We start from the raw sequence: 26,044 nt of genomic DNA on the forward strand, positions 1-26,044 counted from the left end.
GCTCATGGAAATTCAGTGATCCTGCAGGGCAGTGGTTCTCACCTTTCCCATACCACGCACCCCTCCCAAAATTCCCTTTTATCTAGGTGAGATCTAACTGGAATCCCCTTCCCATTTACTGACATGAAGAATGGATGTCTTTTTACTTGCTGGTGTAGCAGTAGTTTATATCCTGAATCCAAATTGTCTGACTTCTGCATCCATTGAATTTAAATATTTATACCAGCCATTTCCCCTCAGAAGGCTCTATTAGTGATAGGCAAAGCGAGAAACAAATATGGGGAATATATGACTTCCTCTGGTTTGGAAGAATACTCAACCAGAAAACAACTATTAAAATAAAATAAACCCAAATGCTCCACTGTCATTAAAGTTTCAGAGAGGTAGCTGTTTCGGCAAAAACAATGAGAAGTCCTGTGGCATCTTAAAGACTAACTAAGTTATTTGGGAATAAGCTTTGAGGGCTTCATCCCAAATAAATGTGTTAGTCTGTAAGGTACCACAAGACCTCTAATTATTTTTATTGTCCATAAAATTTATTGAAAAATCAAAATCGAGGCTACAGATTGCTCTAGTGGAGGAAGGAACCAACCTTTATTCATTTTGTTTTACTTTTATCTCAGTTGCATGTTGATGGTCATTAGAGGAGAAACTATGATGTACATATCAATGAACCTATATATAGGTGGGAAACAGAGTAACTTCAGTTTTGGCACTCCCGGCCTGCTAGAAAAAGTAATAATCCTAAAGAGGTTGGATTCATGATTTTCCAAGACTGCTACTACTTTTTTTATTGATTACTGGAAAAAAAACTATTCAATTGTAAGTTTAAACTCACATTGAACTTTTTTTTTATCCATTTCACAAATAAATTCTGATTTTTGCAGGAAGAACATATTAAGATTCAAGGAGAATTAAGCTTTGCAGTTTACATGTGTTTCCCCTAAATTTTGAGTGAAAGTTAAGTGATTGTCAACTGCGTTTCTCTGTATCTTCTCTTTCTTTATAGAAATGTGATGTGCTCTGGGAAGACTTTCATCAAAAGCTGGTGGATGGGTCTTTGCTGACTTTGGATACATACCTGGGACAGTTTCCTGATATCAAAGTACAGTAATATGTTTCTATACAGGGAAGAACTAAAAGGATACCATTTACTATTAGAGAAACGAAATAAAGACTAGACAGGAAGCCAGTTCTCATGTAAAATGTTAACACATCTAATTCTGTAAGCAAGTTCTGTTCATAAGTATGCTATTTTTAAATACTATGCAGAAGCACCAACTGATTTTCTTAAAGAACCCTTTGTATCTCAGATTTTCTGCTCCCACTGAAGTCAATGGCACAACTGCCACTGACTTTCAGCAGTCTTGGATCAAGCCCTTGAGCCCAAAGTATTATGGATTTATTAAGATAAAAGCAGAATGATTTGGGTAAGAAGAGTTCTGTCATTAATCTTTTCTTGGTTAGATGCACCTCTGGATGTTTAAGGGTCTCTGTTTTTTTTTTTTTTTTCTTGAACGTGAAAGTTTCTTTGATATGATCAATAACAAAAGCATTGTACATTAAAGTTCCGATAATCCGGCACCTTTAGGAGCCAGGGGGTGCCGGATTATCAGATATGCCAGACTATCGGAAGGGGGGGCTATGAGGGCCACAGCCCTGAGAGGCAGCGCTACGGGACCTACCTGGCAGCACTCCAGCTGCTCTGCCCCCGGCTTTCCCGATTCAGCCGCTGGTCAGTTTTAGCAGCAGTTGAATCGGGGAAGCTGGGGACAGAGCAGCTCCAATTGTCCGGCTGCCTGGAGCACTTCTAGGTTCCTGATGGTGCCGGACCATCAGGAGTGCCGGACCATCAGATGCCGGACCATCGGAGTTTTACTGTATTACATCTCAGTAGAGACTGCTATTATACACATCATAACAAATACTCTCCAAGACTCCTTTTTAATTCTGTCTTCTTTGTAAGGAGTTCAGAGTGGCATGCACCCAGTTTCTCTGAAATTTCAGTAATGTAAACTCCCCATCCAGCAAAATGCTTAAGTATGCAACTTAATGCTTGAAGACAATAGGACTATTGACATGCTTAAAGTCTTAAGCTTAAAGCTAAAAATAATAAATGCATGACTAAAGAAAACATGGGAGTTAAAGGAAAACAACTCATTAACCAAATAGACTATGAGAAAAGGGAATGTTACAAATAGATGATAACAATTTTTAAAGTAATCCTGACTGGCATTTAGTTGCCAGATAGATGCCACCCTTTGGATACTTATTCCAAATCATCAAAAAGATTTTAACTTTGTTCAGAAGGGCAGAAATGTTCAGTTTCTACAGGCTATGATGGCTGAAAATTGATTACCATTTTGTAATATTGACAGCTGATGTACAAATTAAAAAAAAATTAACCAATCCTGCCTGGCTTTACCTATAGCTCTTGGTGGTATATAGTAAAAGTATGTATTCTGATATTCAAGAAATGCTTGGTTCAACTTTGTTTTCACTATGAAACACAAGTGAGGCGATAGGGATGTCAAGATGTTAAGAAATTGGGAACTAAACTGAATTTGGAATAATACTTGTGATCAAACATAATCTTCAGCCCTGATGTATGGCCGTTATGGATACCAATCAAAGCTGTAGCCAGCTCATTTTAACACCATAATTTCTAAGAGCCAAAGCTACATTGCATGGCTTCAGAGACTGGTAATTGGAGCTCAAGTCATTCTGGCCACATTGACCAATGGGGTGAGTGATTGAGGTGCAGCCATTCATGCCTGTGACAAATTTATTTCTTTTGCTTTCATGTTGATGGTTAATCAGGCCTATGTTGATAGTGGCTCTCATAATTATCATCTGGTGCCCTATTTGAAAACGCACTGTGGTCTCAATGACTTTCTGTAAGACAGGAAACTATACTGTAAAAATCACCAACATAAGGGCAATTTTAATTACTGTCTCATTTGAGACACAGAGGGAGATCTTCTTATATCCTCCCCATTGGTGCACAGCTGCTCTGCAGTCATTTCAGCCAGCCACTAGAAGATTCCCGCAGTACTGAGGTATTCTAGCAGGGGGCACAGAGCCATCTTAGTGACTTCAACAGTCCCCAGTCCTGCTGACATAGGAAAAATAGCCAGGGAAAAGGGAGCACAGCCAGAGCTTTTTTATGAAGGGATGATTTTCAGCTATGAATAAGGGTTGCCCATTCAGTCCCTGCTATAATTGGCACCTGGGACTACATGAGCACCAGAACAACCCTTGGGCCAGAGTGCTTAAAGGAGTCATAAAATCCCATTCCTGCTCCTAACCTGTGCCCAATTCATCTTTAGTGGTAGGCCAGAGATCTGGTCCACAATATTGTAAAAGAAAGTCTATATTATTGTAATGTGAGCAGTTTTCCAAGGCACCTTTTAGCATTCTGAGAGGTTCTACAGTAGCTTATTTGCCTTCCTGCTATATGATGTCAAAACTAAGTGTATTCATTATATACTCAAAGTCATACTGAGAAGTTTTCAGTGTTTCCCCTATCTCTGAAAAAAGTAGTATATAGTAATCATTAAATTCACACATTCTGTGATATGAAAGGGAAGGTAGTTTATGATACTATTCTAGCATAATAAATCCATTCACGCCGCTGGAGATAAAGATGTGTCTGTTCATATATTATAAAATTGATATGTGAGGTCCCAGCCCTTCAAGCTTTCCACACACAGCTCTCTTGTCATGCCATTAATTCTCAGTAAATAGGTTCCTTATTAAAATAATACATTACATAAATTGTCTCTTTACACCATTGTGCTTTCACTGTGCAATGTTATGATAAATAACGTTTAGATTGCAAATGAGGAGGTAAAGAATGAAAGACAAATTAAAGCAAATGAAATCAAAGTTCTGTCTCGAATTGCTTGGGTGCTTGGTAATAATGCTGAATTTTGCAACTGTAATGTTTGGCAGACTCGCATTGCAAAGCGAAGCAGAAAGCTGGTGGACTATGACAGTGCAAGGCATCACTTGGAAGCCCTGCAGAGCTCAAAAAGAAGAGATGAAAGCAGAATTACTAAGGTAGGATATGTCTTTAAATAATGATATTACTGGCAGTAGAGGACCCAAGTTTGGGTAAAATTTCTTTCTGCACGGTGGGATAGGCACAGCGTCTGTTCTCTTCTGTTCCAGATTATGGGACTGCTCCCATGCTGATATTTAAACATTTTATGCACTATGCTAGAATGCTCAGCAACTTTGCACGACTGTGTTCCATTTAAATCCTGTTTTGTGTTGTATTGGAATTTAAGATGTGCATAGGACTTGTGCTTGCTATGGATCAGTTACACTCTTTATGAAAGACCGCCACGAGGGGCTTCCTCCTACAGCCCATAATCATATGCTGATTTAACAGCATCTGCTCACGTGAATGAGGGTTGTGGGGGTCTTGCCCTGTATTATTAAATTCTTAAGAATATAGCCCATTACCCTTTAAACAGATAAGGAAACACGTGTAAAGCATGTGAGGAAATTATGTTAAAATGTGGGTTCTTTGGAAAATTGCTTATTTTACATTTTGTTAGTAGTGCAAGACTTAGCAAAGGTTCATCCAGAGGTTGAACCTATACAGTAAAATTGGGCTGGTTTATTGTTTGCATTAAAACCATGTGGCATTTGTGATTTTGCACATTTAGACACAAAAACAGGTGACATTTTTTCTTTCAATTGAGGCTGAATTCTTTGGAATAAAAAATGACTGGGATTCAAAACCATGTAAGGCAAACTAGACAAAAATGTATGCAGTAGCACCGTGGTCACCAACCAGTTAATCACGATCGACTGGTCGATCACGAGGCCTTGACCAGTCAATCGCAAGGCGTTCCAGGCCTCCCATTTTCCCCCAGCCCCAAGAAACCCCACTACCTACCTCGAGTGACAATGGAGGTAGTGGCAGCTTCCTGTGGGGTGGACAGAAGTCCTGCAGCTGCGCATCACTTCCGGGGGTTCCGGAAATGCGCTGGCTGCTTCCTTGCCCCAAGTCTGTGGTGGGCCGGGAACTTACCGGAGGCGCGCTGGGACTTCCCTTCTCTGTGGGAGGGAGGAGTTGGGCCCGGAGGGGGCGTGTGACGTGGGCTTCCCTGCTCTGTGGGAGGCTCATGTCGGCTCTGGCAAAGGTGTGCAATGCAGCTTCCTTCCTCCGCGGGAGGAGAGATGGTCTCAAAGGGGTGCATGCGTGGGCTTCTTTGCGCCACAGGAGGGGGGAGTTGGGCCCGGAGGTGGCACGTGACGGGGGCTGCTTCCCTGATCCGCGGGAGGCTCTCACCGGCCCTGGTGGAGGTGCACGATGGAGCTTCCTTCCTCTACGGGAGGGGGGGGTTGGCCCCAAGGGGGCGCGCGATGAGGGCTTCCCTGCTCCACGAGAGGGGGGAGTCGGTTACGGAGGAGGTGTGCAACAGGGCTTCCCTCCTCGGAGGTGGGGGGGAGGGGTATCCTGGAGGGGCCGGGTGAAGGGGACTCTCTGCCCCCACTGGCACCCTACCCCCTCTCCCCTGTCCCCAGCTGCAGAACCCTGCCCCCACTGGCACCCTAGGCCTTGCCCCAGCACCCTTCCTCAGTACCATATCCCCTGCTCCCACCAGCACAGTTGGTGCCACATTAGTGAGGCTTGGGCGGGGGGGGTGGAGGAGAGGTGGTTTTTTTTTCTTTGCATCTCACTTCTGTGGCCTCAACTGACTTTTCTTTGGGTCAGTGACCCCTGACTCAAAACCGGTTCCCTGCCCTTATCGTAAATAAAGACAATGCAGAAACTTTTTGTGTTTGACATAGTATTTTATTTAAAAATGAAACCTGGTCAACAAATTCCCAATTGGGGCCAAGCTCCCATCTGGCCACAGCATCATAATACTCCTGCACTCCCCCTTTCCCCAGACCCTAGCATACAGTGGAACCCCTCACATACCCCAATCCAAATTCCTGTATCCTCACATCCATAAGCCTGTGGCTTGCTTAGTACCCCAACCCTACATCTGATTCCAACGCTGCCCGGCTTGGAGCCCCCTCCCTGAGCCATCGTCCCCTCCTCCTGCATCTAGATTTCCTCCCAGAGCTTGCACCTCTCACCCCTTCCCACACCCAAATCCCTCATTCCCACCCCAGAGACTACACATCCTGTGTCAACCCAGCTAGACTACAGGAGTACGGCTAGACTTCAGGAGTTTTTCAGGATTCTGGAGATATCCCAGAAAAACTCTTTTTTTTAGTAGAAGAGCAAATATGCTCTTTCAGTCACCCCTACATTCTTCTGTCCATGAGGAATAAGGGAGATTCCAAAAGAAGGGGGTTTTCTGACATTTGGTCCAGTCTAGATAGGTCAAATGTTGCAAAAACCTACTCCCACAGAAGAATTGAAAAAAAAAAGCAGCAGTATAAGGGTTGGAGATAGCAAGTGATGGAGAGGAGGAGAATACAGAGGGTGGGGCTTCAAGGAAGGGGCGGGGCGGTAGATCTTGGATTGTTCTGTCATTTAAAAAGTGATCTTAGGTGTAAAAAGATTGGAGACCACTGCAGTCGTGTGTTCAAACTGAAACAAATTAACAGCAATGGTTTTTTAAATAGAAAAGCAGATTTGTGCAATTTCACTGTGATTGAAGAATAAAAGCCAACATATTTTGCTTTGTTCTAGGCAGAAGAAGAGTTTCAAAAAGCACAGAAAGTGTTTGAGGACTTTAATATTGATTTACAAGAAGAGTTGCCATCTCTATGGTCAAGGTAAGCCAAATTGCTAGTACACATAGACTGTGCTTTTGAAACAAACCTAATGGAATTAATCTCCCAACTCCAGCTGAATTGTAATGTGTGTGACTGGATGGTTAGTATCAGGAGTGAAGTAGATACAGCTCCTCAATGCCAGAACCACTACTCCCACTTGGAAAGTGAGTAACTGAGGGTACGTCTACACTACAACATTAATTCTAACAAACTTAGTTCGAATTAGTTAATTCGAACTAAGCTAATTCGAACTAACGCATCTAGAACTAAAAACTAGTTCGAATTAGCGTTTGCTAATTCGAACTAGCGCGTCCACATTAAGTGGACCCTGAACCAGGCTTAAGGATGGCCGGAAGCAGTGCCAGCAGGGCATCAGAGGAGGACTTAGAGCGTGGAGATGCTGTCTCAGGCTAGCCGAGGGCTGTGCTTAAAGGGTCCCGACCCCCACCCCTGACAGACAGTTCTCAGGGGTGCCCCGCTTGCAAAGCAGTCCTGGCTTGGAGTGCCCACACTGGGCACATCACAGCACTCGGCCATCAGCCCGGCTGCACTTGCCGCAGGCTGCCATCTGGGGAGAGGGAGCAATTGGGGGGCTGCAGGAGAGCTTCCACCCCCAGAAACCCGCAGAGCCAGCCCAGTCCTCCCCATCGGGGGCTCGTACCTCATTCCTCCCTCACCTCCTTCCACTTACCCTTCCCTAGCCCCTCTTCTTGATGTACAAAATAAAGATAACGTGTCTTTCAAAATGGAATCTGTCTTTATTGAACAAAACTGGGGGAGACTGGGAAAAGGAGGTGGGAGAGGGGAAGAGAGAGGCTGGGAGAGGGAGGGCAACTAACATGATCAGGGGTTGGGAACAGGTCCCATATGAAGAGAGGCTAAAGAGACTGGGACTTTTCAGCTTAGAAAAGAGGAGATGGAGGGGGGACAGGATCAAGGTCTCTAAAAGCAGGAGTTGGGTGGAGACGGTGCATACAGAAAAGTTCTTCATTAGTTCCCATAAAGAAGGACTACAGGACAACAAAGGAAAGAAATGGGTAGCAGGCTTCAAACTAGTAACAGAAAGTTCTTCTTTACAAAGCAGAGTCAACCTGTGGAACTCCTTGCTGCAGGAGGCTGTGAAGGCTAGAACTGGAACAGAGTTTAAAGGGAAGTGAGATCAAGTCATGGAGGTTGGGTCCATGGAGTGCTATTAGCCAGGGGGTAGGAGTGGTGTCCCTGCCCAAGGTTTGTGGAAGGCTGGAGAGGGATGGCACGAGACAAATGGCTTGGTCACTGTCTTCGGTCCATCCCCTCCAGGGTCCCTAGGGTTGGCCGCTGTTGGCAGACAGGATACTGGGCTAGATGGACCTTTGGTCTGACCCAGGACGGCCATTGTAAGCTCAGGGCTCAGGGTCGGGGGTCTCAGTGGACCCCCTTGATTCTCTTGCACACCTGCTCCTGGGTGGCCAGGCTGGCAGCTATCCTGCCCAAGCCGGCCACTTTCCTGTGCCTAGTGCGGAGATCGTGGACGAGGTCCACGATGTCCGCACTAGCCGAGGCGGGTGCCCGCCTCTTGCGGTCCCGGGCAAGCTCCCGGGAGCCGCCAGCCTGGTCCCGGGAAGAGGGGGTGGGCTGGGGGGCATCGGGTGGCTGGCTCGATCCGTGCCAGGTGCAGGGTCTGCTGGCTGGGTGCTGGCAGGCTTGCACCTGGCACAGGCACCGTAGCCAGCCCGTGTCCCTTTAAGGGGTCCGGGGCCGGGAGGGGGGCAGACGAGTTTCCCTGGTGTTGGCCATAGTGGCCACCAGGGAAACCTGGGGAGGGCTAGCCTCCCACTAGTTCGAATTAAGGGGCTACACACCCCTTAATTCGAACTAGCTAGTTCGAACTAGGCTTAATCTTCGTGGAATGAGGATTACCTAGTTCGAACTAAGCGCTCCGTTAGTTCGAATTAAATTCGAACTAACGGAGCGCTAGTGTAGCGTCTTTGAAAGTTAGTTTAAACTAACGTCCGTTAGTTCGAACTAACTTTGTAGTGTAGACATACCCTGAGGAAGGAGAATCTGTAGTGCTGCAGTGTGCTGAAGGAGCGCATTCCAGTTGGGCTACCCTATGATGGTTCCTTGATAATTCCAGCCATGTTTTTGGTTTGTTTGTTTTTTAACTAGCAATAGAAAAAAAAATACATGGTATCTGATCATCTTAGAACCTTTAATATATTTACCCTCAGAATGTCCCTGTCAAGTAAAGTGGTAACATTTATCTCTGTTTAAAAATGGGAAACTGAGATGTAGAGAAGTTGAGGGACTTGCATAAAGTCACTCAGGAAGTCACTGAGTGAGCAAACCCTCATCTTCATGTTCCTCTTCCCAAAAAAGTTGCTGATTCTTAAAGCAACAACATACACCACAACCTGGCTCTTGCCCATCCTAATCACAAGCCCCTAAAAACAGAACTATCCCTTTGTCTCTGTTTACAAAAAATACCGAACATGGTGGGAAAAAAATTGGTCAAGCAAAAAAAGACTAAAGTTGTTGAGGGGGAAAAAAACCCCAACTGCACGAAAAAAAGAGTCACCGCTCCTTTAAATCCCCCCCGCACTCCCTGCCCCCACCAGATGTGTCAGGGGAAGAATGTCCCAAACGGCCTTCCATCCGAGAAATACATGTCTGGTATTTTCTGGGTTTTTTTTACTGGACAGGGGCCACAAATACCACAGTCTGGGACAATACCAGACACCTGGAAACTCTATGTGAAACTGTGTTCTGAACAAAAAGAACTACAGAATGTTAAATGCTTTCAGAAAGCCCTCCAATTTTCAAACTGATCACTAAGTGTTAGTGTGTGCTTTTGACATTAATGTCTCAGTGCCTTAGTTCCACATCTATAAAATGGAAATAGGGATGTTGTGGAAAATATATTCATTCCTGTTTGTGAAGCACTCAGTCTGTGGCTTTCAATGTGGCCTCAGGCAAGTCATATGCCCCTCCCGACCCTTTGTCTTGTCTATTTGAACTATAAGCTCCTAAAGTCTGCCCCTTTGTTCTTCTCTCATTCCCTAAGTGTCTTATTATGTATTTGTACAGTGCTTGGCATAGTGGGGCTCTGCTCCCATCAAAGGTCTGTAGCTGCTACCATACTACAAACACGTAATAACAATGACTCTATATTAACACAGCAGGAGTTTTCTTAGACTGCATAGTGTTCATTGTATAATAGTACTATTTGTATTAATTTCATCCAGGGGGGCTGACAGAGTTGCTGGACCCCTGGGCAAGGTTGGGGAGTGGCTTCATGCTCTTGGAAGGGGTGGAGCTGCCCAGAGAATGCTGTGCCATATAGGGATGTTAAATTACAACTAATCGATGGAATTTCCACTGACTAGTCGATTAGTCGATAAATGAGGGAAACTGCAGAGCCACAGTGAGGTTATCTCCCTGCCCTGGCTCTTAATACATTTAAAAAGCAGAGGAGCGGCACCTGGGACAGGGCATGAGCCAGGAATCAGCTGATTCCCTGCTCACACCCGATCCCCCACTATGCCTCTGCCTCAGATGGAGATGGTGCTGGGAGGAACTGGCTTTTAAACCAGCTGTCCCAACACCAGCTCCTGCTCCCCCACTTGCTGCCTCTCATAGAGGCAGCAAGGGGGGAAAATGACTAGTTGAGTCACTATTCGACTATCCGATAAGCTTATGCTTACATCCCTACTGCCATGACCCACCCCCCAACCCGTACCAGCTCTCAGAGATGCCAAGAGCACACCACACAGTGCTGTGGTGGAGACTTAAAGGGGGGCAGCGGCAGCAGCAGCCGGGAGCCCTAGGCCTTTCTGAATTGCCGGAACCCAGGGCAATTGCCATCTTGCCCCTGCCTCCCATCAGCAGGCCTGACTTCAGCGATAATGCCTGCAGGACAGCTTCTGCCATCCTTACTCAAACTGAGTATTAATTTACTCTCTGGGTATTTTCACTGAAAAACGGGACCATGTAGGGAAGAAAGTGACCCTCATCATGAACAAAGGTGGCAGAATCTGGACCCCAGCTGCACGGCTTCACGAGATGTTACCTGAAGAGCAAAGCAGGATGAAATTGTTTGGTTAATATTCCGCAGTCATTGGCTTTTCTCAGGATCGTCAGGACACGGTGACAAACGTTGCTTTGCTGTTTGAAAGAAATGAACAGCTCCTTTTCTCTCCTTGTCTCTGTTCACACTTCTTTTTTTCCCCTCTTGGGCATCCTCTCTCAGACGAGTTGGCTTCTATGTGACCACTTTCAAAAACATATCCAGCCTTGAAGCCAAGTTTCACAAGGAAATAGCTTTGGTGAGTAAAAGTGAATGTGCTATGTGAATTGTACAATCAATTAATGTCTCATTTGGGAGCAATATAATATATTGAAGTGGCATCTCTGAGAATTTGTGATATTAGAATTTGTGATATTACTGTCTTGATTCCTGGTCACAATGTAGAATTAACATGAGTTTCCACTACATTCCTTTGTACTGTGCTGATGTAATAATGTCCGTTATGTTGTTGGATTAAAATGCAACCTCAATTACAGTATTAAGCTCTTTCTCTTTTTAGAGCATCTTCCATCTCTTCACCCCTTCCCCCCCACACACATTGTCCTTTTCAAAATTATCAATGGGACCAGGTTGCAGAGTATCTTATGTCAGCATTATTTTAAAACTGTATCATCTCAACAAGCGCACAAGAAAATGGTGAATGCTTCTCCTTTTAAGATCCACCTCTGTGAATTCCTGCACTGCTAGCAATTTATCATGTACCCATAATTCTCAAGCAATCAAAGTAACTTCAGTAAGACCTTTCTGAGCATATGCTTGTGTACTTCATCAGACTAGCCTAGTTGTTTGTCTGAACTCAAAAGTCTGTTGAAGTAAAAAAAAGTTAAACTGGTTCAATAACTATGCAGACCAGGTATAAGAGAGAGAGTTAAAAAAGTTTTCAGGTAAGGGGCAAACAGCAACCTTGACTGTACTTCATACCTGAAATCACCTACCACTGTCCTTTTTGGAGATCCTACCATATTACAGGTTTTAAAAGAAGCCTGTTAATCAAGTATGAATTCCAGCGGTATGCACTTCAGTTGTGTGCAATGATAAAACAATAGCGGTAAAGGGTGAGCTCTGTTTCATAGCTTTAGCTGGTGGATTAAGGGCAAGCCTGTAGATTGAGCCTGATATGGAAAGGGCTGAGGTACTGGAATAATTAACAGCACGCCCTCTTCTGTTTTCTTCTTTAGCTACAACAGGCTACAGGATGTTTGAGTACTGTTTCTCCCATTGTTAATTAAAAAAAATTATCTTACAACTGGCACCCTCCAATAGCTCTCTACACAAACCAAATCTTATAACTCACTTGGTTAGGTCCAATAATGGTATCAGCAGAATAAATATGTGGACAAAGCTGGCAACGGGGTTTGTTGCAAGGGAAGGTACCAGGGTTGGTATTAGTGTGGTATGTCCTGTGGTTGTTGGTAAGAATCAAGAACTCATATTCCTGCGCATCCAGAAATATAATCTATGCTATCATGTGCCGAAAGTGTCCGTCTGCTATGTACATTGGACAAACATCTCAGACACTTCGCCAAAGGATTAATGCCCACAAAACAGATATCAGACAAGATCACAAAGAAAAAACAGTTTCTTGCCATTTTAACCAGAAAGGACACTCTCTCAATGACTTAACCACCTGCATTCTGCTACAAAGACCTTTTACATCTGCACTTGACAATTCAGAGGATTCCCTTTCATTCATGTTAAAATTCGACACACTCCAAAGAGGATTGAACAAACACTTGAACTATCTTACACATTATCAAGATAGCTTTCCCAATTATCACCTCTAATACCATTAACTCACAAACATCCCACTCTCCCCACCTCTAATATAGTCAATTCACAGACACTTACCTTCCTTCCCCCCCCCCCCCCCGCATCCCCCTCCTGTTCTGAAATGTGATTTGTCCTTTTCATATGTGTTCATTTTTTTTAATTGTATCCTTTGGTATATATGGTTGTGACTATTTTCTTCCACTATTTGATCTGAGGAAGTGGGTCTGGCTCATCATCTAATAAACCATCTTGTTAGTCTTTAAAGTGCTACATTGTCCTGCATTTTGCTTCAACTACCCCAGACTAACACTGCTACATTTCTATCACTATAATTTCAGTAGGCTTGGAATCAGGACCTAAACAAATGGCCCTGTGGTATATCAGAAGAGGTCTGTATTGTTTTAGAGAGATCAGTAATTTCTAAACCTGGCTTGCCATGTGGACTTTTAGTAGTTATTGCCACCTTTACCCTAATATCACATTTAGTAAGCAAGTGTTTTCCTTCTCAGCTATGTCACAAACTGTATGAGGTGATGACCAAGTTGGGAGATCAGCATGCCGATAAAGCCTTCACCATTCAAGGAGCACCCAGGTAATAGTTTATGAAAGTACAATCCATTTTCTCCTTTCCAAAATAGTCAACCCAACTATAGCATGTTGTACAGCTATATCTTCATCTATGTAGACCAATGTACACCACCGAAGGATCTGCCCCTTACATTTTTGTGATTGGAATATACAACAGTGTTGCCTTGTCTAATTATTTTACCTCAAGTCTTGTAATACGTGGGGTTTTACTTAAAACTAAGGCTCCTGAAGGCATGTGAGTAGGTGAAAATCTCAAAGTACATTTCTAACCTCCATGGTTGTTTAGAAAGGCCTGAGAACATGACCCAAGTGCCCCCTATGGTTCCAAAACTGAAAGGTGAACTAAAACAATGCCAACATTATAATTTTTTAAATAAAATATTTCTTAGCGAATCCCATACTTTATGGGAGCTTAGTTCATAATATTGGAACACTTGGGGTTAAAGATATAGATCCTTCATCTCCTGACTTTTATTTTGCACACCGCATGACTTGCTGCCCCTCTGCCTGGCAAAGAGAAAAATGGATTTTTCCACTTTCACTTTTATAATGATCAAGGGATGAAAAGACACAAAATGTAATAGAATTGGTACTGAGCTAGAGAATAAAACTGATGTTTTAGGGCAAATACAGAATTCCTGCATTTGTGACTATCATTCCTTCCATAAGAAAATGTGAAATGAAATTCTGACCAGTGTGCTAAGTTGTGCCCAAAGAAGACTCACATAACCATTAATTAGAGTTGATGAAAATCCAGAATTTCTCTCAAAGGAGATTCCAATATTTCAACATTTGTTTTCATTCCAAATCAGAAGGTGAATTGATATATTAGAACGTTTTTTCACAAAATGTCACCATTAGAAAAATGTCTATTCAGAATTATCCAAACATTTTATCTGGGGTTCTTTTAACATTAATCTGCATCTGTATGAACTACCATAGTGCCTCGTGGGAGTTTTAATTTTTTAATGTCCCTATTCTCCTCTGTGCACTGGTTGGACTACGTCTCCCACGATGTACTTACAGAAACTTTGATTTTATAGAAACCACACAATCCATTAAGAATTTTCCATCAAAACACTTTTTAAACTGGCATTTATTTACACCTCATATTGTGGCCATCTGTGGCCCCACAAATGCACATGTCCTTCCCCTGCTCTTGCTTTGTCAAGTTACTTTTGACAGGAGGGGTAGGAGAGACATCTCTCTCCAAAGTAATAACCATTGGTTATTACAATATGGTCTTTTTTTTCCTAATTTACTTTAAAACCCTTGTATTTTTGACCTTCCAGTATGACACGCAACTTTATTTAATTTTTTTGTATCACATTATATTGTTGTATGTATAATCTCATAACTTGAGGTTAGGAAGCTTTTAATTGTTTTGCTAAGGTTCAGCATTAATATGAAGAACTAACAGCTTTACTTGAGTCTGCTTTACCAAAAGCCTGCATAAAACTAACTACAGTCACATTTTCAAGTATCTTATGTCCCAACATGCACTATATCTTGTGTGAAACCCTGGATGGAGTCTTAGAGGGTGGTTTTTTTTATTGGCATTCCAAAATCTTGTTCAGGAACTCAGGAAAGGGTCATTTCAAGATAAGACCATTGTTATTTTTTATTAAGAAGCAACTAAAGAACACAATGAAGTTTGAACTTTTCTGTGGGGGGGAGGGGAGGAAGAAAGAGCATGTCATTGAATATGCTTTCTCGGAGGGAAATAAAATAGATCAGAAGGAGCTTGTTCATAATTGCATATTCCTTTTTTTTTTAATATTTTCACAGAAAGAGGTGGTGAGTGTGATCTAAAATATATTCTTGCCAAAGAATAACTTTGCTTTGCTTTTGTGTTAAGAACATGATTGTGACTGGTGTCCTCAATCATGTCATGCTTCATTTTTTCCTAAAGATACATAGAGGCAGTTCTCCTCTTGCTGAATACTGTGCTCCTTGAATGCTGCAGCCTGTAGTCTTATTAATTATAGAAGGAAAAATCTGTTTTCTTCAATATTAGATATTAGAAGTTCCTAGACAGTATAATGCCCCTCAGATTTTGAGCCTGTTCTATCTGGTATAAATTAATGCAGCACCAATGAAATCAACTGAGCTGTGCTGATTTATACCAGCAGAGAAGCGGTCCTATAATTAGCAGTAGTCTTTTTGGTTTTGATGAAATTTCTTCTTGTAGCTGTTGTTTTATATTATTCTTGTTATTTATTATTGTGCCTTGAACTGGGATTGGGTCTCACCAGAGCCTTTTAGATTGTGAGCTGTGTATCAAGTAAGTTGGTTAGTAAAGACAATAATTGTTATTCACATTCTGTGATACTTTCAAATGGACACGAGAAATCATTTTAAATACAGAATCTTCTGAAATGTAAACACTGTTTTTTCAAGATATAAGCACGAGAATAAGACCAGTAGATCTGGCTAGAAAACAGAATCTATACAAAATAAGTATTTCCTTTGATGCCTTAGATCATTAATAGGTTGAATTTAATCACTGTTCTAGTTATTTATTACATAAGGGGCAAAATATATTCCTGATGTCAGGGGTGCATTTTAATGATTGTGTGAAAAATATGATGGGTTTGAGGCTACTGAGTCAGAAACCCACATTCTTCATAAGATTTAGAAGTGTAATAATTCATGGTATAAAGACAGTGAAGCCTCATGATATATTCAGCATATGTTACTTTGTCTTCATCCAGTGACTCGGGTCCACTCCGCATTGCGAAAACACCTTCACCTCCCGAGGAGGCCTCTCCCCTGCCTAGCCCTTCATCTAGTCCCAATCATACACTGGCACCTGTTTCATCTCCGGCACCAGCTCGGCCTAAATCACCTTCACAGGTAGGAAGAAAGCTCATCTGGGGCATGGGCCTGTTGCATTGTGAGATGTAGCTGAGCTTTTGTGGGAGACTCCACAACAGATAAATCTGGTGAGACTTACATTTGGATGGTGAGTGCGCAGTTCTTGCGCAAGAAGCCTGCATTGTAGATGTAGCCTATATGTATTCATACACAAATAGAACTTGTTTAGTGTTGACAATTTATTCACTGCATTGTCATTAAAAAGTCAGCATTAACCAAGAGTTGTCACTACGCAGTGCTATCTGAGATACCAGAGTTTTCCCTTTTCTTGGAATAAGGAATAATTGTGTTAGCTCAGATACTGGTCTACTGTGATAATTTTTGGCAAACTATGTATTAGACCTCAGTGTCTTGTTATATTTATTTTTGTACTAGATTGACTTTCACTGAGATTAAAATTCTCATTCATGATTCTCATCAGTGTGAGATACAACTTCAGCAGTGCAAGAATTGTATATGATGCTTTCACATGCATCAAACATAAGGTAGCTGAGTGATGAAAAGCTTAAAGTTTCATTGCAACATATACAATACAATGAATACCATTATTAAAAGAGTTTACCAAATTATATATATATTTTAAAATACAGTACAAAAAGATGGTGTTAGAAGTTTTCAACATTATTATGTTGCAGTAGTGGCAATTAAGTTGTATGTGGAAATCACAATTTTTTTAATATGAGGAACATTTAAAACATAATTACATATTCATGAATTGTATTGTCTACAAAATGTGTGTTTGCACACTGGTTGCCTGTGCATTCAGTCTACTGGCAACACTGATGGGCCAGCTCCTCACCTAGTATAACTCAGTGTTGCCCTATTGACTTAATTGGAGCTACATTGATTTATTTTACCTGAGGATTTGCCCAAGATTTATATGCCCAGCTTTTACATTTTCACAGACATGTATATTATATTAATCCAAACCATGTGTTAAACCAACAGACGCTGGGCATCCGCAGGTGGGATTGAACCTGTGACCATAGGAGCTAAAGCTATGAGCCTCTTCTTCATGAGCTAAAAGCTAATTGGCTCTTAGCTGAGATTGTAGAGCAGACTTTGCGCTCCCTTGCATGTGGTCTAAGTGCATCAGGGTTATATATGGATTTACCATGGCTATTTTTAGTCTTATGGTATCAGAAGGATTATAATTTCGTTTCCTAAAAATAGATATGATTTGATTTGTTTTGTCACTTTTTCCTTGTCGCTTTGTAAGAAATGTGTCCTTGCAGCATGTTTGTTATAGCTGGAAAAGTGCAGTGTTATCAACTGCCAGATTCTCCTCAGTGCAGGAAATGGTGCATTGTACATGCTGTACAGTTGACTTCACTCTGTTCACTCCAGACTCAAGACATTGAACATTAGCTTTTTTGCCATCTCGGCCCGATGCTTTTTATCAGTTTTATAATCACAGAATTCAGGGTTGTGTCACCGCTAAGGCCTCTATCCAGCAAAACACTTAAGAATGCAGGTTGTCGATGGACCTATGCAAATACTTAAAGTTGCACATATACTTTACATGCTTTAGTCAATCAGTGCAAAAACAGGATGAATATTATCAGATTTCAAGAAACTTTGCATAATTTCTTATTTCAACCACACAATGGAATTTTGAAAAAAATCCTGGTGTCAGTTAAGTCAAAACTGGTTTGATTAATGCCACATTAATAGTTTAACTTGATTATCTCATAGGATGCTGAGGGAAAATAGTCAATTTTACTACCCTTCCCCTACATCCTCAAATGCTTAATACAGTTTAACACCCCACAAACTTTCCCTGAATCTGAAATTTCCCTTCCTGAAATAACGCTCTCTCTTCCTTAAGTCTCATTCATGTGCTCCAGAATTATTTATCTTAGAATTTGGGGTGCTTGTAGACAATCTTGAACAAATTCATGTCCAGATTAAACCTCTCCAGTCTGGCATCCTCAAGACCTGACTGGTGCTGAACCAGAGAATTTGCAGTACCATAGGAGATCAATATTATTGTGAGTGGGCCTCTCTTTATTTTTATAAATGGAACAATGTTTGTGGTGCTGCTTAATAATCTATCACTGTACCGATACACCCTACGTAAGCCTACGCCTAGCAGAAGTTTATCAACTCTCTTCATAACAAAGTGTTATTGTTGTTATAAACACTTCCACTGCTTTCTGGGCTCTTAGAATACATTTAGGGGTAAATTAGAGCTAAATAACAGCACAGAACACTGAAAGCCAGGACTGCCAGCTGTAAACAATCTTTACAGGACCACAGAAAACTTGGCCACACGAATGATTAGCAGACACCCATATAACCAAAATCATGCTAGACTATGGATATTGCCGGACTAGAGAGTGTTGGACTAGAGAAGTTCAATCTGTCTTATATATATTTTAAAAGAGAAAAAATGTGATTACAAATTCATATATGATGCAATCTGTTCTGGTCCTTCAAGTACTTCTACACATGTTCAAATTACATAGGTGAGTAGTTTCATTAACATCCATATGTCCTTAAAGTTAAGCACATGCTTAAGTGCTGTTGCTGATTAGAGGTTTAATTGCTCCTGTACTTTAAATAAGCATGTGCATAGTTTCTTTGTTGATTCAGGACCAAGAATTCTTCATTTTTTGTTTGCCTTTGATGAAACTCTATGCCAGGGTTGCCAACCGTCAGTAAATTTATGGACAGTCTTTAAAAAATTAGCCAAAATTGGACATGTCCGTAAAGTCCGTAAAAAATTTAGGTATCTGTAAATTTCATAAAAGTGCAATAAAATTTCAAAAAACAGCAATTATTCTGTAGCCATTACATTTCTTCTGTGCTGCTTCAGCCATTTTACTGAGGAGCAGCAGAAATTGGACGTTTTAGTTGTTTATTTAGCTCAGTGGTTGAGGTGACATAATGTGAATCATATGATCCACGTAATGTTATCATCTACATTATCCTGCCGAGTTAGTATCAGTACACTTGCAATTTATGTAATTTAATATTTTTTACTGATTATTTTTCACTTTTGGCCATTTATGTCATCTTAACATAGTATAACAATTATGTCTGTAAAAAAATTTGTCCGTAAAATTTTCCCTTTTTGTCTGTAAATGAAATTTCTGTGGGTTGGCAACCCTGCTTTAGGCCAAGGGCTTGAGACACAGCCCAACAAAGTTAGTAGAAACATTGCCATTGACCCACAAGACAAAGGTTAAAAAAATTGTCCTAAGAGACCTACTATTTTTCATCCTTTCATATTTCAGAATTTCAAGAACACAAAACTTTGATGGCTACCTCTGAAATTTGTAACCCCTTAATTATTAGTGTAACTAGTACTCTCTTTTTTTTAAATTGCTTTTGGGGAGACATACTAGGAAATAGAAAATTATATTAAAAAAAAGTATTTGCCAATAGATTATTCCACATTGAAACATGTGACCACAGCAAATAATTTTTGTAACTGCAAAATTTAACAAATCTTGTGGTAGGGTAAAGCCCAGGTTATGCTTATATCAAACTAGAGTATAGTATAGAAAATAAGATTTTTCTAGAGGCACTTAGTTTGAACAGTATTATATATACACAGTATACTACCCTATCAATTGGGAACAAGACAACTTCAGGCTAAATCACTGGCCTTTAATTGATTTTGTTCTGGATTGATTGCTTATAGTTTTAAATAAAGAGAATCTTACCAATTTTCTATTGGATAGGAAGCCACAGTCAATAAAAATGTAATTGATGTAGATGATTGTCACTTTTTGTCGTACACAGAGAGGAGTTACACTGCAGGACTTAATACATTTCTATTCATAACTCCATATTTTGAACATCCATGCAGCATAGAGTCAAGTATCAGAGGGGTAGCCGTGTTAGTCTGAATCTGCAAAAACGTTGAGGAGTCGTGTGGCACCTTATAGACTAACTGAAGTGTAGGAGCATAAGCTTTTGTGGGCAAAGACCCACTTCATCAGATGCATCTGACTAAGTGGGTCTTTGCCCACGAAAGCTTATGCTCCTACACTTCAGTTAGTCTATAAGGTGCCACAGGACTCCTCGCCACTCATGCAGCATAGAGATTCTCTTAGTTTTAGGGATAAAGGACACCAGTTCCCAGTGCTGTCAGCTACTTAACATTACTGGCCTTAAATAATGGGTGTACAGGAGTCAGAAAAACAATACAGATGAACTATACAAAGTTTAAGAAAATAAGGAATGAGAGAGATTAGTTTCTATGCAACACTGCAGTGCAAATGCTGCTACTGTATTACAAATGAGGTACAGTATCTTCCAGTGTAATACCTTGATAGTTTGAATCTTCAGCCAAGAAATATTGTTGTATAAATCCTCTAAACTAGAGTCCCTGTAGAGGCAGGAGATTTAGTTTAAAAAATGTTTTATTCTCTCAAACCAGATGATTTTGAACAGACAGTGGGATTCTGATCTGAATCATATCAGTGGAGTCATTGAGGTTAGCAGAGTCCCTTAGATTTGCACCGGAGCAACTGAGAAGAAAATCTAACCCCCAAAACATTTTATTTTAGCCCTACTTAAATCCTAAAATTCATTCCCTTAGACCTGTCTTACTGTTTTACTTCATGATGTTTTTGCTTTTTGCCTAGTTGAGGAAAGGGCCTCCTGTCCCACCACTGCCTAAACTCACACCCACAAAGGAACTACAGCAGGAGAATATCATCAGCTTCTTTGATGACAACTTTGTACCAGAAATCAGTGTGACAACTCCTTCACAGGTCAGTCTCAGAGTCGATGAGCTGCTTCAGTGTGAGTCTAATCTTGCAAATCCTCCAATTTCTCAAGTGGGAAACTAATGTAAATGTCATTGGGGGCTTTGAGTGCAAAGGGCATGCAACATTGTATCTTTTATAGCATGGTTGTATGAGTTATATATATTGTGCATTCTCAGGAGGATTTGCAGTGGTAGTATATTGAAAAATGATGAGATGCCATTTGCTGAGGATGCCATTTGCTACTACTAAAAGGCTGCTGAAAAGTTTACAACTAAACTTGACACACATCTGGTTTCTGGTTTCATTAAAAATGCAAATTTCAGCTTAGTTTGTTTTTAAAGCCCAATGCTTTTAAATATCCCAAAATCCACTTTTGAGTAGTTCTGAGCTGATTTATAGCCTATATTTTGACTGGGGAAATCCAGGCGACAGAGGAGGGAAGGGTGAAACTTCAAGTTTAGTTATGCTTTTGTGCAGATTTCTCCATGGTTGTGTGTATTGAAAGTGAAAAAATATATTTGCACATATTCATGCAAAGCATGAATCAGGTACTGATTCAGGTACTTCTCTGGCTTTGACCTGTGGGAATATTAATTATACAACAGAGCACTCCAAGGTAACTTGATTTCTTAGTATGATTATACTGTAAAACAAAATAAAAATAGTGTAGGCTTAGTCTCTTATAACAAAAATCAGTTCTGCAAATAGGCACACACAAATTTCACTTAGTTACAGTGATTCAGGCACAGCCATGGTAATTGTAGGTCGCTTAGTGATTGTGAGCTATCAAGATAATTGCTTATACGCAAATCTGAAGTCTGAGCCTGCAAATGTACAAAGTATGAATTAATGTAGTATGTGTTTGAGTGTTAACATTTTCACCTGACTTTATATAAGACCAAGAGAGTCCAAACAGAATTAAAAAACAAAATTAATTACAGACTCAGATCAAGTAATGTTTAGATTTTCTTGACAAAATTTTTTGACTCTACCTTTATGAATATGGTATTAATTGGCCTGGCCTACACCTTTATGCTAAGGTTGATGTAGCTTGTGTGGAAAATGTCATGTCCTATGTGAAGAGGTTAGGTTGACAAAGCCACACTGCAGACTCATTGAGATCAATGCCAGTACCCTCTGGAGACAGTGGACTTACTACAGTGATGTAAAAGCCCCTTCTCTTGCTGTATCTACAGCATAGTGCTACTGCAGTGCTGATGCGACATGGCAGTTGTGTCACTGTAGCACTTGTAGTGTATGTATACCCCATAGTCAGTGTGTCCCGCCCTTCTTGCAGAGGGATGTAGAGAAACAATGCATGTCTTGGCCACCATAAGCGTGCACCCTTCAGCAGTGCCAAAAGCACTAATGGTGATGCCCTTGCAGGTAGATTGTGGGACCCCTGACACAGAGTGAGTTTTTCAAATATCTTACATCAGAGTTCATGTGTACTTGCCGCTGCAGGGGAAAGTCCTGAATTATGCAGTAGGCGTCAATCTAACCTGTTCCTGAATATTGTCCTCTGCATTAAATATGACCTCTATCTAACTTTTAATCTCCCTAGACATACCATTAGACCGCTATGGGTCTGATTTTCATTTATACAAAAATCTAATGCTGTAAAGGGGTCTTGAGTGCGGGTCAGTCACATTTTTCACTCAAGCCCTTTTACTCTGCCAGATGGTGTAAAGGGTCTTCAGTGTAACTAAGAATCTGAGGCAAACATATGCATACGCAGAAAGAATATGATCTCTACTTACTTGTGGTTTTGGATGCTTCATTAAGGGAAGTAATTGTTGATAATAAATATTTATGTATAAATGTAATACATGAAAATAGGTAGACATCATTCTCCCGTCTCATGCACTTTTACATAATACGTTACATTATATTATATTATTCCAGTTCGTTTGGAAGTATAATTCTGAGTAGTCTAAATGCCTTAAAGCCTACAGAGCCCTCTAATGGTACAGAGCTTTAAAACAATGATTAAAGCTTTCTGTGGCTTTTTATTGTCATCAAGAACCAACAAAGCCCCAGGTGGTTGAGTGGTGCTATGCTGTGCTGGTTACACATTTTTAAAAATGATTTTCAGTAGTTCAGAGCCCTTCTCTTCCTTTCTCCTTCCACACAAGGGAAAAAACCACATTGCTGTGATTGGTCATTGTTCGTTATTGGTTGATTATTTATTAAGCACTGACAATGTGCTTGGTGCTGTACAAGAATAAAAATAAGGACAGTCCTTCCTCAGAGAGTTTAAAAGTTAGGGCTCTGGCTCATGAAAGTAGCTAAGGACATACTTAGGTCCATCCCTTTTCAGGAAAACATTGACTGAAAAACAGACAGAGGAAAAAAACTGACATCTTGGGTGATCAGAGAAGGTGATAATTTAGAATTGTATTCTGTTTTTATAATGTTGTGTTTTCTCTTCTTCCCGGGTCTCACACCTCTCTCCCTCTCGACTCTTGGGTTGGGACACTGAAGGCATTTGATACAATTTAGTGCTTGTATGGGTCACTGCCATACTAACATTACAGAACTTTTCTCTGTTAACATTATTGTTTTATTTTCAGGGTTTGAACTACCAGATAAATAAAATATAAAATGACTCTGAGGCTCTCCCATGCTTATTCCCATCATCACTGTAATTTCTGGGTGCCAATTACATTAGTTAGAAGAAGCAGACATGATACTCAACAATGCTGGATGTTAGCAATGCTGCTTCCATTGCAGTGAGTGGGGAACATACATGCTTGTTTCCATGGGAGCAGCATGAGGCCAATGCTGAGCAATTCTGAAAAATCTCACACATACTGTCATCCAAAACTCCAGTGTGAATTGGGCAGCAGGGCTGCTGAGTCAGGCTTGGAGAGGCAACAGCGTTTGTTCCCCGTTGCATCTAGCTAGTTCCACTGACTCTTCCTGGTGAGGGAGCGAAACAGTGGCTCTGTCCCCTTCTCCAGCCCTTTATATCTGTTTTGGAGAGGCCAAAACAGGACATAGTGGCCTTAGATAGTCTTTGTACTGAGAGGGCTGCTTCATGCTGATCTCTACCATGAGTTTCTTGCATCTTCCTCCTCACTTGCACACTTAGACAGATGCGATCTTGCCTTTGCAATCTGATTCCGATTCAAGAGGTAGATCGTGCCATTCTTTGTTCATGCTTCATCCTGTTCTGCAGGCAGTAATCTACAGAACACACAGAGTAATTTGTTAAACATTTCAATATGCTTCATGTCTTTGCTAGAGGTTTTCCAAAGGTTTTCTGCTTTCCTAAGGTTTCAAGTAATTCAGTATCTAAGTCAAACTATATCCTTCTTCTGAGATGTTTTTTCTAGCGTTAAAATGAACATGCTGTTCATTTTGTTCTAAAGGTAGCTACTGTTGTATTAATCCCTGGAACAGTCTATATCCTCTCACAACAGATACTTTATCTTGTCACTTTGCAGGGATTAAATGAGACTCCCACTCATTTGTTTCAGTTCTCAAAAATAACAGCTTCCTTCTCAAATTGCGGTAAAAGATAATGAATCTCTCTGTATTTAATTCTTAGCACTGAATACAAGTCTACAACTTCTATTTATATACAACTTATAGTTTTAAAGTGAAGTGTGTGAATTCAGCCTGATTTTCAGATCATTTACAACTGATTTACCTAGATAGTTACCATGCTTGTGCATGCAGATGAGCTTTTTTCAAGAAAAATGCTCTAATTAGACATTTGAACCTGCTGTTTCTCAGTATTGGTTTTCATTTACAGGCAGTCCCCGACTTACGCGGATCTGACTTACGTCGGATCTGCACTTACGAACGGAGCTTTCTCGCCCCGGAAGTCGGGGCGAGAAAGCCCCGTTCGTAAGCTGCTCCGGTGCCCCTGGTCTGCTGGAGACCGTCTCCAGCAGACCAGGGGCACCGGGCGGGTTCCCGCGCTTCTGAGGCTTTGCCAGAGCAAAGCCTCAGAAGCGCGGGAACCGCTGCTGCTGCCCCTTGAGACCCGGTGCCTGTGGTCTGCTGGGGACGGTCCCCAGCAGACCACAGGCACCCGGACTGAAGCCGCAGCCGCGGGGGGTCCCGCGCCTCTGAGGCTTTGCCAGAGCAAAGCCTCAGAGGCGCGGGGAACCGCCGCTGCTGCCGCTTTGACTGAAGCACCACAGGTCCCCAGCAGACCACAGGCACCCAGATTGAAGCCGCAGCCGTGGCGGGGTCCCTGCCTCTGAGGCTTTGCCAGAGCAAAGCCTCAGAGGCGCGGCACCCCGCTGCCGCTGCGGCTCTGCTCCCCGTGTCCCTGGTCTGCTGGGGGGGGGAGCGCAGCTAGTGTGCTCCCCCCCCCCAGCAGACCAGGCTTTTGTTTTGGACTCTGGGGCAGAGCAGCTGGGGCGCTGCCGATTGGTCCTGCAGCGCCCGTGGGCACTACTGGACCAACCCGGCAGCACCCCAGCTGCTCTGCCCCAGGTCCTGATTCAGCCGCTGCTGGTCAGTTTCAGCAGCGGCTGAATCAGGACGTCTGGGGCAGAGCAGATGGGGTGCTGCTGGGTTGGTCCAGTAGCACCCCAGCTGCTCTGCCCCAGGCGTCCCCAAGTCAGCTTCTGCTGAAACTGACCAGCGCTGACTACAGGAAGCCCGAGGCAGAGTTGCTCTGCCCCAGGCTTCCTGGAATCAGCTGCTGATCAGTTTCAGCAGCAGCTGACTTGGGGACGCCTGGGGTTCTTAAGTTGATTCTGTATGTAAGTCAGAACTGGTGGTCAGTTTCAGCAGTGTCTGAATCTGGACGCCAGTTCCGACTTACATACAGATTCAACTTAAGAACAAACCTACAGTCCCTATCTTGTACTTAACCCGGGGACTGCCTGTACAGTTTTTTCACCTGGAATAATTTTAAAACTCTGGACCTGTCTGTTTCGGCTACTAGTAAGCAGGAAAGAGTTTATTTGTACCTGTAGTATTTTATCATTCACCACAGTGGTGCAGCTAACTTGAATTCCTTTAAAAATAATATAGCAGAGTCTCACAACCTGCATATTCCGTAATTCATCTATAAAAAACCCAGAAGTGTGTCTCCCTACTATTCTGCCAAAATGGAATAACCAAATGCTCTAGTGAGATCCCATTCTAAAAACTAAGGTATTTATCAGAAATAATTAAATCTAAATTGTAACTGTGAAATTACTGGAAAGAAGCATTTTCTGATGCAGTGTTCTAAATATATTTTTTTCACATTCATTCAGAGAGAGCCTGATTGAAAGCCTGGGCATCATAAGGAAGTTTGTAT

The 26,044-nt window shown here is 41.8% G+C and overlaps 1 protein-coding gene and 1 long non-coding RNA gene across 4 annotated transcripts in view; one reads left to right on the top strand and one right to left on the bottom strand.

Moving 5' to 3' along the window:
* AMPH (amphiphysin) overlaps positions 1-26,044 on the top strand; it is a 182,259-nt gene that overhangs the window by 110,157 nt on the left and 46,058 nt on the right. For both annotated transcript variants that reach the window (XM_006124072.4, XM_006124073.4), the window contains exons 5-11: positions 1,010-1,105; positions 3,955-4,062; positions 6,665-6,750; positions 10,979-11,054; positions 13,096-13,178; positions 15,889-16,030; positions 20,650-20,778. In XM_006124072.4, coding sequence (XP_006124134.2) covers positions 1,010-1,105; positions 3,955-4,062; positions 6,665-6,750; positions 10,979-11,054; positions 13,096-13,178; positions 15,889-16,030; positions 20,650-20,778 — 720 coding nt within the window. The remainder of the gene's footprint in view (positions 1-1,009; positions 1,106-3,954; positions 4,063-6,664; positions 6,751-10,978; positions 11,055-13,095; positions 13,179-15,888; positions 16,031-20,649; positions 20,779-26,044) is intronic.
* The window catches only part of LOC142827268 (uncharacterized), a 154,601-nt gene continuing 148,630 nt past the window's right edge, over positions 20,074-26,044 (bottom strand). For both annotated transcript variants that reach the window (XR_012901874.1, XR_012901875.1), the window contains one exon: positions 20,074-23,964. This is a non-coding gene — a long non-coding RNA (uncharacterized LOC142827268). The remainder of the gene's footprint in view (positions 23,965-26,044) is intronic.

The sequence above is a fragment of the Pelodiscus sinensis genome, chromosome 2, assembly GCF_049634645.1.
Source record: "Pelodiscus sinensis isolate JC-2024 chromosome 2, ASM4963464v1, whole genome shotgun sequence".
Lineage (NCBI taxonomy): Eukaryota > Metazoa > Chordata > Testudines > Trionychidae > Pelodiscus > Pelodiscus sinensis.